Raw genomic sequence first — 14,892 nt, forward strand, 5'->3', positions numbered from 1 at the left:
AAAATGTTAACATTCTGAACATATTTTCATCTTAGAGCCATGGCTTATACTGTTGATTCAATATCAGTTATGAGAGGAAAAATGAATTAAAGACCCAGGTTTTGGCCTCAATAATTTGTAGGTAGAACCATATGAAACTGCCATTTTGCAGTAAAACCTGGTCAAATATTAGCAAATTCAAATGATTCCACTCAATGGAAGGACTTAGTCGCCATTTACAGAGTCACCATTACAAAGGAGAATGTTAGGAGGAAGAGTCTGTAGGAAAGGTCAGGAATTTAGTTTTGAGGATTTTAAATTTGAGACTGAAAATTGTTTATTAGATGTGGCAAAAAAGAGAATAGGAAGAGATCAGTGGAGACAGAATATAAACAGCTTTTGTTTTTTTTAAGGAGTTTTGCTATAAAGGAGAACAAAGAAGTGGAAGCATGATCATGAATATTTTTAAAAGGACCATTTTCCATTAGGCATTTATGAGCTTCTATTCTATGTCAGACACGGGCACTGCAAGAGGCCCTGGACATATGAATGAAGGGGACACAGCACCTCTTTCAAGGAGCTCATAGCCTTTAGGCAGAAGACAGAAACAGAAGCCAATAATGACAATACAGTGGAAAGAGGGCTAAAGCAATAATGACAACACTTAGCACATTGTGGTCCTTATAGTGTGACTCACCCTGTGCTGAGCGCTGTGAAGTGGGCAATCTCTTTATTCTCATTTTCAGGGGAGAAACCCTACACAGGCACAGAGAGGTGACACATTTTGCACTACATCACACAGTCTGTAGGCAGCAGGGCTGGATTTTGAACCTCTCCTGGGTATGAAGTGCAATGGAAGCAGAGAGAAGGGAAGGAAGTATTTCTACTTCTTTTCAGCATTCACTTGGACCTCTCCTGTTCACACCCTATTTCCTGCCTCTTCCAGTAGCCATCAGGAGGAAGGCAAACGACAGGGGCCCCACAGTGAGGAGCTCATGGGCAAGGAAGGAAGGAAGGAAGATCAGAGAGCCCCGCCAGCCCAGCAGAGGAGGAAATGAAGTGGCATTTGGCTACTTTATTACTTCTTGTGGTATAACCAGCCTCCTAGGTGGCTGAACCCAGATCCTCAATGTTTCCTTAGTTTGGTCTGTAGGTATTCCAAATCTTCTCTTTTGGTATAGTTAGGATACAGAGAAGAGGCTCTGGATAAATCTTTGCCCCCCGCCAAGCTGTTTCTTATCTCTATCTCCATCTCTATCTTCTTTCAACTCCTCCCTCTGCCCTGCACCAAGGTGCCTAATTAATTATCGTTCACCCTTGTATTTGCATCCCTGAAGGGAGACTTAACATACCTCTGCACCCCTCCGCCAAATCCCCAACAGAATCACCATCCTCGTTCTAGATAATTGCAGTTTCTGGCATATAGCAAGTGTTAAAAATAAAAATATCTAGTGGAAATGAGAACTTCTATGAGAAAAGATGCCAGCCAGCATAGCATAGAGCCCATATATAAATACTGTTATTCCTGTTATGTAATATACCTATTATAAGAACTGGTCTGCATCCGAGGCATTAATTTTTATCAGTCAGAAGTTGAATAGATTATCAGTTGTGTGACAAAATAAAGGGGAATCTGCCATGCGCAACCATGAAGACATTATAAAGGAATAAATTACTGACTTTTGCAAACTATTTTAACAAAGTGGCTCTGGTTTTGACTTGCAGAAAACAATTGCAAAGTAATTGAGTTGCACCAAAAAAAAAAAAAATGATGTTTATTTAAATGACTGATAACCAGCTGGCCCTACTCTCTTCAGGGATATAGGAACTTTAATTTTTCTTTTTTGTTGACAAAGTTTAGAGTAGAATAAGAATGTCATATACCACTTAAAGTTTTATTATTCAAGTCCACTTAAGAAATAAACAATTGGTCACATAAGCCAAACTGTTTATGTAAAAAAATCATCTGTGAAGGAGGTATCTAAGAGATGGCTAAATGTGTCTCATGTTAAAAGAGAAATGAGCTTTTCTTGTTTTTTTTAAAAGTGTTGTCTGGATTTTCTTCCATGAACTAGTGTCCTCTGGTGGCAGTACCTACTCCTAGTATCAAGTTCATTTTCCCCTTGAATTGGAAAGAGTCCTTGAGTATTTTTAAATCAAATTCTTTACAGAGGTGGCAGTTGGAAATGTCTAAAAATATTTAAAATATTATTACTATCTGCTAGTGTATTTGAGAGTCAGATAAGCAAGGCTTTTTATAAAAATGTTTGCAGTAATTCTCTTTAGTATGTATGAGTGAAATAATTGGTTGTGCGGAAAAGATTATATTTATTTCCTTTGAATCAGAATACATTGGACTCTGAGTCTCAATTGGACAAGAAGGAAAATGTAACCTCACTTGTTATATTGGTTTCAGTCCGTTAGATAAAAAGCATTGCAGATGGTCCTTCTTGTCTTTGGCCCATCCACAGCTTCTTCAAACTTGGGACTCTTTTTTTTTTTTTTTTAAAGTTTATTTATTTATTTTGAGGAAGAGAGAGAGCGAGAGAGAGGAGAAAGGAGAGAGAATGATTGGGGAAGGGGCAGAGAGAGAATCAGAAGCAGACTGTATGCTGTCAGTACTGAGCCCGACATGGGGCTCGATCCCAGGTAAAGAACTGTGAGATCACAGTTTTGCTTGAGCTGAAATCCAGAGTTGGATGTTTAACCAACTGAGCCACCCACGTGCCCCAAATATGGGGCTCTTGCTTTGCTCCTGTGCCATGCACAAGAAGTAGAGATCCTTATAAAAGCCAAATGTTCTAGAAATGGAAATCCAATCTCCATAGGCTCATATACAGCCATGTCCTCCCAGGGCACTGCCAAACATTTGGGCTCTTAAGAGCTACGGCTTCTGCCCCTTCCCCTCCCTGTTCTCAAAGAACCACAACTATGTTCCACCTCTTTGCCTTCCATGTGGTGATTCCTAATATCTTTTCAATGATTTTGGGGCTTAATAATAGTCAGGGAGAGCTACTGAAGTGTCTTTTTGTTCTACTAGCATCCTTAAGGTGAGGATATTTAAAAAGCTGGTCTATCAGCTGGGATTTGGGGGAATATAGGAGTGGAAAGTATAACAATTGTAGATTAAAATAATAATAAATGATTCTTCTTCATTTTCAGTGATTTATAGACATTGGGTTTAGTGCGTTCCAAACATAAGTATATGTTTTGAGAAATCTGTGTTCAAATTCTTCATTGATCATGAATGACGTCTCTTCACTATCTCCTAGGGATTGAGATTTCATAAAATGAAGTATGATGGAATGGTAGCAAATGAACACTCCTTATTGCTTGACAAGGAGAATAGGAGACTTCAGAAAAAATATGTCTTAATTGCATATATTAAATGCAGTATTTTTTAATATTTTAAGCTTTTTTCATTCACTTTGATTTTTTTTTTTCATGTAAAGAGTTGAAGGATGCTTGCCCTACTGCCCTAAAAATATGATCCTCGATGAGGTCACCTTCAAATGTGTTTATCCAGGAGACTGTAAGTATGAACCATACTTCATATTCTGAAAAGTGAAACACTTGAATGTTCTTTTCTCTATTGATAGCAATTGGTTGTAAACAGAAATTTTAGACAACTTCTTTAAGATTCTTCTTCAATATCCCTTCCAGAATCTTTTGTTTCTATTTACTCTGCTAAAACATGTAAATCTCTGGCTCTAAAATCTTTCCTGTGCTCTCTCTCTCTTCCAAAACATTTTCCTTGAAGCTGAAGATCCATATAGGAAGTATATATGGGTCTCATTTTAAGCAAAAACAGATTAAGGAAAAGTATCTTTGTGTTATTTTGTAGGCATCCCTCTGATTCCCACAGAACCAGAATTAATGCCACCAGGTAAGCCATCTCTACCCATATTTACAGCTCTTTGTCACAATTTGAGGTCCTAAAATTAGCTTTATGTAATTTAAGTCTTGGCACACTTATACCAGCCGCTGGCATCAGTACTGTCCCAGCAGTCACTTCGTCTTTTACATGGTCTTCAGAGCGTTTGTCTGAACGGCTTCTTCATTCAGTTCACCTCTTCCTCCATTTCAGCTCATATAGATAACAAGGACTGCTCTCACATTTTAAACCTAGAATTTGGGTTTCGCATAATCTTGCTTACATTTTTCACAGTGATTAAGTTGACTCTGAAGAGATGTTCATGCAAATGAAGTCATCCTTTGGCACTTCCATTTCCGTTCTTGTGTTCTGTCCTGGCCTCTGCAGTAGGCAGTCTGCTCATACCGCACTCTTCTCCCTGTCTGTGAAACTTGGCTTAGGAAAGGGTTTGATAATTCTCCTCACACAAGTCTTGACAAACTTAATGTATTATTTTTCCTGAGGTTATACTTTAGAAAAGTTCAGATATTTCTTCTTTTTTGGTTATAGTATCATTGTCTAATTATATTGCTAATTAAATTATCTGCTAAGAAAGGCAAGTGGGAGTTCTGACTTTATGTAGGAGTTATGGATTTCATAGTCCATTCTAAGAGAGTGTTTATTTTCTCTTTTATTTATTGTTTTAATGTTCATTTATTTTTGAGAGAAAGAGAGACTGTGTGTACATGCAAGTGGGGAAGGGACAGTGAGAGGGACACAGGATCCAAAGAAGGCTCTGTGCTGACAGCAGAGAACTCACAAACTCTTGAGATCATGACCTGATCTCACAGGTCATGAACTCACAAAGGTCATGACCTGAGCCAAAGTCGGACTCTTAACCAACTGAACCACCCAAGTGCCCTATTTTATTTTTAAAGTAAAAATGTCCTGAACCAATCATTTAAATTCATGGTTTAAAATTTAAAAACTGAATTATAAAAAAATTTAAAAACTTTATTATAGTTGACATACCTAAACCTCCCTCTAACTGTCACTATTACCACTATTTTTATTGGCTTCCATATATTAAGTACTTAGTACATGCCAGGCATTGGACTAAGTGCTTTGCATATATTTAATCCTGATAAGTTATTAGAATTTTCCATGACTGTGCTTGTTTTGGATTAGAATTTTGTTTCCTCTTCTATTGCTTAAAAGCTTATAGTGATAAGAATAAAAATATTTAAGTCTGTATTGTTTCATATTCCCCAGAAGATACAATATCTGTATATCATGGTCACTCCTCATAGGACCAAGGAATGGGATTTTTTGTTCTCCTTTATTCTTCAAATTAGAAACGATAGGGGCAGCTGGGTGACCCACGGTTCATGGGTTTGAGCCCTGCATTGGGCTCTGTTTCATATTCTGTGTCTCCCTCTCTCTCTGACCCTCCCCTGCTCATGCTGTCTCTCTCTCTCTCTCAGAAATAAATAAAAAATTAGAAAAATTAGAAACTATAAAATAAGCACAAAATTAAGATTATTTAGAGAATTTATTTAACTGGAAATGTAGTTTTTTCTTACATCATTGTGGTAGACTGAATAACAGCTCTCCAAAGATGTTCCCGACTTAATCTCAAGAATTTGTGAATATGACCTTACATGCAAAGCGACTTGCAGGTTTGATTAAATTAAGGAACTTGAGATGGGGAAATCATCCTGGGCTCCATATGAGCCCAATATAATAACAAGGGTCCCGATAAGAGAGTGGCAGGGGGGTCAGGCCAGAGAAGGTGATTCTGATGACAAATCAGAGAAGAGGGGAAAGTGAGAGACATTTGAAGATACTATGCTATGACTTTGTAGATGGAGAAAGTGGCCATAAGCCAAGATATTCAGGCAATTCAAAGAATTGGAAAAGCAAAGAAACAGATTCTTTCTGGGAGCCTCTAGAAGGAATGCAGCCCTTGATGATACCTTGATTTAAGACTTCTGACTTCCAGGATTTAAATTAAAAATATCAGTTAAAGTTAAAAAATTGTACTAAGGGGAAAAAAAGACTTCTGACTACTAGGACCTCAAGATAATAAATTGGTGACATTTTAAGACACTAAATTTGTAATAACTTGTTACAGCAGCAATAAGAAATGAATACAGTCATTTTTTGACAGTTTCACTAATGAACATTAATTATAGCTAGACAAAATTTCAGCCATTCATTTTGGCTGTTCTGTGGTCCTCCAGGCTTTGAATAGTTCAGAGATAACGTTAGTCCTTCCAAAAAGCTTTTGAAGGTGACTCACAAATGTGTTTAATAGTTACATCGTCACTTTCCACAAATCGCTCCTTTACTGTGACCACCACTGGTGGTCCACAAGTGGTTCAAAGCACCATGGATTCTGCTCGCAAGGAATGCTTACTAGAGAGTCACTGAGGGAAATGAATCAGCTTCGCTACTTACTTTTAAAAGGCAACAAAATTTCTAACTCCTGAGTACTCTCTAGTGATGCCATGATATTTTTACTTGTTGAAACAATTGTGTTGAAGCTGTCAAGACAGTGAAGATGTTTGTAGAATGGTAGGTGAAAAGCCAGAGCTCTGGAATAAGAATTCTCTAGTTTGAATTCTTCCCCTGACACTTACTAGCTTACCTGTCTATACCATAGTTTCCATATCTGTAGAATGATAAGAGTATTGTTATCTACTTTACAGAGTTCTTGTGAGGAAAAAATGAAATAATCTTTATGAAATTTCTTAGCAGTTTCTACTACATGTAAATTTCATACGTAATAGGTACCATTCCACTAATGGAAAGGATATCTTCATTTCTAACAGGTCCAGAAATGATTACTCCATCAGACTTCACTGTATTTGATATGTTAACACCAACAACAGGTTTGGAATGTGAGGTATGACTGGGTAATCTATTCCAGCTACTTGTCATTTCCTGATAGCATCCATTCAAGTTTCTGTATCACTATCCAAATGCTATTATACCTCTTTTGCTATGCTCTTTAGTCTTGTCAAAAGACGCTAAGAAATATGCATTACATTTTAGCAAATTTTTTGTGTGTGTGCCCTCTCTGTGGCATGAACACAACTGTATTTTCTTAACTGATTTAGATATGTCTTCTTAATTAGATTCTGGTCACACTAAGAAAAACAAAATTCAAATGAAGTCTTAGGTATGATCCTTTAATAAAGACTTATCTAGTGTGGGCTTCTCTGTAAGTCAGGCATTCAAAAATATTTATTAAGCAGCTTATACTTATATAAATATAAGTATATTTATATACCAGACACTGTGGCAGATAACAAAAATACATCAGCAAGCCAAAAAAGATCAGGTCATTGGACCCCAGAGCTGGTAATTGTATTGATTGAGACTTGAGCAGTTAGTTTTCTTCTTACTTCAACTGTGCCACTTGTTTGATGAACCAACTGTTTATTCCACCCATATTTATTTACCACTGTTTTTGGCCAACCACTACCCAAGCACCATAGATAAAACAATGTAAAAGGAAGCAAACTTCCATGCTTTTGTGGAGTTTATATTCTACTGGAGGTTCTAAGATAGCCAATAAGCAAAACAAGTTACTAAGTTTTATAAAATGTTAGAAGGTGCTCTCAGAAAAAAATAAATCTATTTTCATTGACATGGTCAGAAAATTCTCATTGATAAGGTGACTGTAGAGTAAAAGATCTGAAGAAGTTCAAATACTAAACCATGCTGAGAACCAGGGTAGTGAATACAGTTATGGGTACCAGGAAACAAACTTCCAGGCAAAAGAACAAGCAGGCCCAGAGATAAAAAATGTACCTGACATATTAAAATACTAATTAAAGACATCATTAAGTAAGTAAGCAATAAGAAAAGAAATAAATTATATTATGTAAAGCCTTGTAGATGATTATAAAAACTGTAGTTTTTATTTTAAAAGACACAGGAAGACACTGGGTATTTTCGGGCAAAGACATTACATGATCTGATTTGTTTTGAGGTTATTTTACCTGCTGTGTTGAAGGTATGATGCAAAGAGACAACAGAACAGGTTAGGAAGCTATTTTGCAGGAATGTAGGCAGAGATGATGGTGGCATGGACCAGATAACAGGTGGGGATGGTGAGAAATAACTGGGTTCAGGATGTATTATGAATACAGAGGCCACAGAATTTTCTAAAAGATTAGACATGGAGTGTGAGTGAAACAGAGGCATCAGGGATGTTAAGATCTTTGCCTTGAGCAATTAAAGGATAAAGTTGGTGTTAATCAGGATGGCGAAGTTGTCAGAAGTGAAGGTCTGGGATGGATGTCACCAAAAGTTCAGTTTTGCCATGTAAAGATAGAGATTGCTCTTAGACATCAAAAAGCTACAGATGTACAGATCTGGAAAACATAAACAGAGCTTAGAGCAGAGGTCACGCTGAATTAAATTTTGGAAATTCTCAGTGATGGGATGAAATCACAAAGGGAGTGTGTGGAGATAGAGAAGAGAGGAAGGAGGAAGAAATTCTGGCAAACATCCAGAGGATATTAACTAGTGAAACAGGAGAAAGTAGTGGAGACCATAACTGGTCTAGAAGCCAGGGAAAGAAAACATTAAGGAAGATGGAGGAAGAAGCTATCCTAAATATGTTAGTAAGTCAAGTAAGATGAGGTCTGAAAATTGATTATTGGGTTTAGCAAAGTAAAGGTTATTGGGTGACCTTGTTAAAAACAGCTTCAGTAGAGTGGAAGATATAAATTCTTTTAGGCAATTTAGATATTGTAGGGGCTTTAGTTTTGTCTAAATGCCTTCATTTTCCTGGTTAAGTGGAAAGCAGAGCCAATCCTGGGAATCAATACAAATTTGAAAAATTAGACTTCATTACTTGCCTCCCCTTGACTCTTAAATCTAGAAGTGCTCGCTTAATAGTCTTACTATTGACAAAAGCATGTAACCTCTTTTATTCTTGTTTTTGACCATGTATAATATTGGGATGATAGAAATTTCAGGAGACTCAAAGATATGACTTGAAAATTTAGGGAGAAGCAAACAAGAGAAGCTACTATTAGTGTATGACATATAATACGTGCTAAATAGATGTTAAGTTTTCTTCCCCCATCCTTTCAGATGTAGTATAGAGTAGTGGTCAAGATCACAGATTCCAGAGTAACAATCACTGAACTTAAATTCTGACTATACCACTTACTAGCTATGTGACCTTGGGCAAATTACTTTGACCTTCATTCTCCTGATTTCCTCATCTATAAAACAGGAAAAAATAGTAGTACCTACCTCAGAGGGTTGTTTTTATGGGAATGAAATGGGTTAATTAGAATAATGTCCTAAATATAATGAGATATAAATGTTTGATCACTGCTATAATTATTACCATAATTTAAATACAATAAAATTTATAAATTAAAGAAAATCTACCACTGATTTATTTGGTATTTGTTTATCTAGAAGTCAGTGAGCTATATATAAAAATTAATTTATAATTATTTTATCTAGGGGCTGTTAAACTCTTCTCACATATGAATTTTTAATAGAATGTTTATAGTATTAAGTAGTAATTTTTTAAAATTTACATTAACAGAAGTTATAATGATATACTAGCTTTATAGGACATTTGAAACCTTGACCTCTACTGTATAGGTCTGTTTGCAAAACACCAATCAAGACAATGTAGGATAAGCTTCAATTTGCTCAGATGTCTGAGTATATGGGCAATTCTTATATCAAGTAAATATTAAGGTTAAGCTTAAATTAAGTCAAAACCTAGTATTTTAGAAAGAATATGTCAACAAAAATCATGGTGAAATTCTAAATGTTCATCTTTCAAAAGCTTTCATATTTAGAAAATGTACACTATGAGCAGTGTGAATGGGGAATTTAAAAATTATTTGAAAACATTTGAAAATAGAAAAAGGAAAACTAATTTTCTTTTTTATTAACAGCCTCAACAATTTGATCCTGTTTATAATTGTAGCCAATATATATGCCTTAATATGGAATGGCAGTTATACAACTGGTCTCTTAATTGCCCAAAGGAGTTGGAAATGCCTGACTGTGGTTTCCGGGGAAGGCCTGTTCAAGTGAATAGTGATATCTGCTGCCCTGAGTGGGAATGTCCTTGTAAGCCTGCTTCTTCTTCTTTTTTTTTGTTTTTTAAGTTCTTACTTATTTATTCTAAGAGAGAGACAGAGAGAGCAAGTGAGAGAGGGGCAGAGAGAGAGGGAGAGAGAGAATCTCAAGCAGGCTCCACACTGTGTGAAGCCTGATGTGGGGCTTGAACTCAGGAACCTTGAGATCATGACCTGAGCTAAAACTAAGAGTCAGACACTTAAGGAACTGAGCCACCGGGTGCCCCGTAAGTTTGCATTTCTTACATGACAGTCAATTTCCAACCAGGAGAAGATTGTTACCGTTTTGGAACTGATCTCCTCACTCATCAAGCTAGTTATTGCTGAACTTTCTCGGTTTCTTTTATGATTTTGTTTCCCAATATGTAACCTTTAGAGTTACTTTTTGTCAAACATAATAACACTAATTTAAAAGTTTTCTTTTTTTAAGGAGCAATCATTACTACAAATACAAATAATTAATTAACAGACCAAATCCACTCTCTACCATTTTTATTAGGTCGATGTTCCATGTTGTCAGAATTGAGTATTATTACATTTGATGGAAACAATGCAGCATTATATAGTATGGCTTCTTATATCTTATTAAGAATTCCTGAAGAGATTATAGTTGTTCATATTGAAAAGTGTTCCATGAATCAGGTAGGTCATAATCCATTCTCGTGTCATTTCTTCATAAATCCATAGCTAAGGGGCACAGCAACATTAGATATTCGTAGAGTAAGAAGGGGCTCAAGAACTCACTGAGGTATATCTTCTAGTACTTAAAACAAAAAAATGTTTCATGTGAGTATATTTAGAGGCATGTAATATTAATTCAAATAATATTTTTAAAAGTCAAGGAATATATTTTTAAGTGTTTTTTTTTACATTTTTTTCAGAATGGAAATTCACTTAAAAAGCTAGTGAGTATTTGCAAAGCGTTTCATCATTTCCTTCTCCATATTGCTAAAGTTATGTTTAATCCCATAAAGTTTTATTCTTTTTCAAATTAAGGCATCCTCTGGAAGAATGTATGGGCTTTGTTTTAAGAAGTTAAATTTGACAACATCGATACATAAAATATTTGTTAATCGGGCAGCAAGAAAGGTAAGAACACAAAGTTGGAAGATATTCTCACATTGGAGAAGGTTAAGAGATTATATTAAACACGATTATTTCCAAAACGAGGGATAATTAAACATTTCGGTGGAGTTTTGTTGCTATTGTGTATAATCATTCTTTTCATGGAAAGTAAAACAATGTGTTTCTTAATTTTGTATTTCTTTTTGCAAGATGTGCCAACTGTTGGCAAACGTTTCTCCCCTTGTGAGTTTAACTATAATGGCCGTGTCAAGTCCATGAAAGCCTTCTTGGACACTGTGAGGGCCCAAGTTTCTTAGTGTCAGAGTTAACACTAGTGTTTTCCATTAAACAATGTGGAACTGATGTGAAAAAGAGAGATCACAGGGTTGAAATAAAGAGTAGCTAAGAATATTGGAATGAAGACTACTGAAAGAAAAATAGTTTTGAAGTGCTTATGATGTTAATGTTTCAATGAATATGTGCTAACCAAATTAAGAAAAAGTGAAGAAATATTTAACTACTGAACTAAATTGAAGAAGGGAGATGTATTGGGAAATTAGGGAAAAGCTGTTTGATTTTACAGGAAAAAACCTTTATCCCAAGGATATATTTACTGGAGAGGGGTGAGCTATAAGCTGGGTACTTCACTGATATAGTTCTCTCAAAAATGTAAGAAAATAGTGTGTAAAGATTTTGCTAAAACGGCTGAGATGTTATATACCTTCTAGAAAGATTTTTTTTTAGCACAGGCCAAACATCTAGACTAGAAAAAATATTAAAATGAAGCTAAAATATAGTAAGGTATTATAAATTTTAATTTTAGGTAAAGCAAAATACATAAATGGTGTAATGTTTTGGATGATAGCATTTGTATATACCTTTGATTTGATCAGGTTGATGTATTAACAAGAAGTGGATGGGAAATAAATTTAAATTCAAATCTGGTCACTGCTATTATTGTGAGCATTTGAGCCAAAGAGCTTATTTTTGGTCTTGACTGAATTCATCACTGGTCATGTATTCAGTTAAAAACTAATTATTTAAGAATTATTTAATGAGAGTTTAGATGATAAGAATACAGGTCCTGGTTGGAAGTAATTTGTAGCTGTATGTGAGGTGCCTAAATTTAAACGTCTGCCAATTAGAAAGCAATAGGAGTATTGCACATGAGCATCTAGAGTAAGACTAATATGTCACCAAAACAAGTCTCTTAATGCAGCTTATAGAAAGGTCAAATAGGTATTTTTGGAGGAGACGACACCTGAGAGAAATCTTAAACCAAGAGTAGAAATTAACCAGGCAGGAGTAAGGATATTTCAGCCTGCAGGGAGCAGTATGAGGAAAATATAAAAATGAGAAGCTGGTTGGTTGGTGAGGCGTGACTGACAAATTTATTGCTGGTTCCACGTCTTTGCCATCATTATAATGATGGTTTTCTAAATATAATCCTCAGACTGCCTACATTTGTATTACCAACAGTACATGTTAAAAATATAGTCTAGAATTTCATCCAAACCTAGGGAATAGAATTGCTGGGAATCTTAATCTTTACCAAGCCTGAGAGATGATTGTTAGGAACATTATAGTTAAACACTGATTTAGAAGATCAAAGAAAGGACCCAGATTAAAGAAAACATCCTGAACATAACTTTAATATCTTAAGTTCATTTTAGTAGATAATGGTATAATCAACACAGACTGAGGGAAACCAACAGAAAAGCATACTTAATCCAGAAGAAAGTTAGTTTTGAAGAATATAAAGGGCAATAGGGTTAGAGCAAATACTGAATATAATAGTATACAACAAAGGAATAATAAAAAAGTTAAAAGTTATGAGAAGCTGTGGCAGCAGCAGAGAAAGAGATTTTTAAAAACTTAGGAAATAGTTTATATTCAACAAGAAGAAATGGAGTCATCTGAATTCTCCTACTTGTAATAAGTGCACATTTAAACATAAACAGTTTTCTAACAGATGTAAATTTGTTATTTTAGGTAGAAGTGGATTCTATTGTAGTACCTTTGCCCTTTTCAAATCAAGAACTGTCCATAGAAGATTCTGGTACCATGTATGTGATTATGACTCCAGCTGGACTAATCATAAAGTGGGCTCACCTTACAGGGATCATAGACATTCATTTTGGCTCTCGATTTAACTTGTCATCTTACACAGAAGGACTCTGTGGTGAGCATTGCTCTTCAAATCTCAATTTCTTCTATTTTTTTTCTTGTCCACATTATACCATTTTGGCCCCTGATGCCCTACTTTTTATATTCGAGGTGTGGTGTTAGCTTTCAATACCTCACGTGAATACTAAAGGAATCAGTAGCTTTCAATAAGCAGGCTAAGAAGCAAGAAATAACAGTTCAATCTGTGTATTTTATGGAAATATATGTTTACTACTACGATAATACTGTTTGTATTTCTACTAGTTCGTCTTTATTAATCATTAATAAGGTTCCAAGCATTATTTTATATACTTGAATTTATTCGGTTCTAAAAATAGCCCGCATAAGTTGGTATTACTGTTAGTTTATAAGTGAAAAATAGGAATTACAGAAAGGTTAAAGGCTTAAATAATTTTATTTCTTCCTTATTATGTTACAATCTGAAATAGGGGAAAACTTAGTTGCTTAAGCAACCTTGAAAGTTACACAGACAGAACATAATGTTCTCAATATGTGTCAGAGTTTTGTTATAAAGTGTAATGCCTAGATGTATCTTTACACCTAGGTTAATACCACACCATGTTACATAGACACGTAAAGAATTATAAGCCAAAGGAAATAAATTAGAAATACCTATAAGTACATAACAAAATTAAAAAGTGTAAGACTGGTTTTGATGTCTGATGGAGGCTGTTTTCTTAGTACCTTTATGCTCTTTTTTTTTAAAGTTTATTTATTTATTTTGAGAGAGAGAGACAGAGAAAGCATGAGCAGGGGAGGGGCAGAGAGAGAGCGGGGAGAGAGAGAGGATCCCAAGCAGACTCTACACTGTAAGTATGGAGCCCCATGTGGGTCTGGAACTCATGAACCATGAGATTGTGACCTGAACTAAAACCAAGAGTCAGATGCTTAACTGACTGAACCATTGGGCATGCCTATAGCTCTGTGCCCTTAAGTGAGCATCAGTTTCCTCATCTTTAAAATGGGAATAACAATAATCTACCTTCAAGATTGTTGTTAGGATTGAATGTGAAAGTTAATGTCAAACACTTGACACATTGCTTAATACACACAATCAATAAATATTAGCTTAGTACAAATATATCTATTTTAATATCACTAAATATTAATTGATTAAAAGTTTATGGATCACCTTCTGAGTTTCTAACACAGTGCTAGGTGCCGGCAACCCAAAAACAAGTAAGACCAAGTCCTTTCCCTTAGCAAATTACATAAAACACCCTGATTTCTTCTTTAAAACATTTATGCGAAGTTTGGCTAAAAAGATTTACATATTTCCTTGCCTATTTATAGTATACTAAACATAGCACAAAAGGTTATCACTGTGGAAATGGTTATTTTTGAGTATGTATAGTATTGATTATACATAATAAATCAACAGTTATTATTGATTAATACACAGAGACTTTGGGAATGCATACTTTCTCTGACGATTTATCACTTCTATAGGCTATGATTTCTGTTTGATTTTGTGTTTTCCCCCTCCCCATTGTCAGCTCATGTTTTTAGAGACACACTCTGCTAACTGGATTCTCAAGTAATTACTATAGAAAAAAAGGCTAGGATCACCTTTTTGTTAACCAAGATTCACTCCCTAAAGTTCATAATTTCCATAGTGGGAGAAGAGTGGTTTGTTAAAGGGAAATCTGGTTGCTTTCATGTCTACTAGCTTGGGTGCTG

General features: G+C 35.3%; 1 protein-coding gene across 1 annotated transcript in view; it reads left to right on the forward strand.

Annotated features, from left to right (window-relative positions):
• Positions 1–14,892, forward strand: part of OTOGL (otogelin like) — a 145,092-nt gene that overhangs the window by 100,721 nt on the left and 29,479 nt on the right. The window contains 8 exon segments of the mRNA XM_039235570.1: positions 3,432–3,511; positions 3,824–3,898; positions 6,673–6,740; positions 9,775–9,952; positions 10,460–10,602; positions 10,842–10,865; positions 10,957–11,049; positions 13,018–13,207. Of these exon segments, the coding sequence (XP_039091501.1) occupies positions 3,432–3,511; positions 3,824–3,898; positions 6,673–6,740; positions 9,775–9,952; positions 10,460–10,602; positions 10,842–10,865; positions 10,957–11,049; positions 13,018–13,207 (851 nt within the window).

This window comes from Hyaena hyaena, unplaced genomic scaffold (assembly GCF_003009895.1).
Source record: "Hyaena hyaena isolate Hyena2069 unplaced genomic scaffold, ASM300989v1 scaffold_99, whole genome shotgun sequence".
Classification (NCBI taxonomy): domain Eukaryota; kingdom Metazoa; phylum Chordata; class Mammalia; order Carnivora; family Hyaenidae; genus Hyaena; species Hyaena hyaena.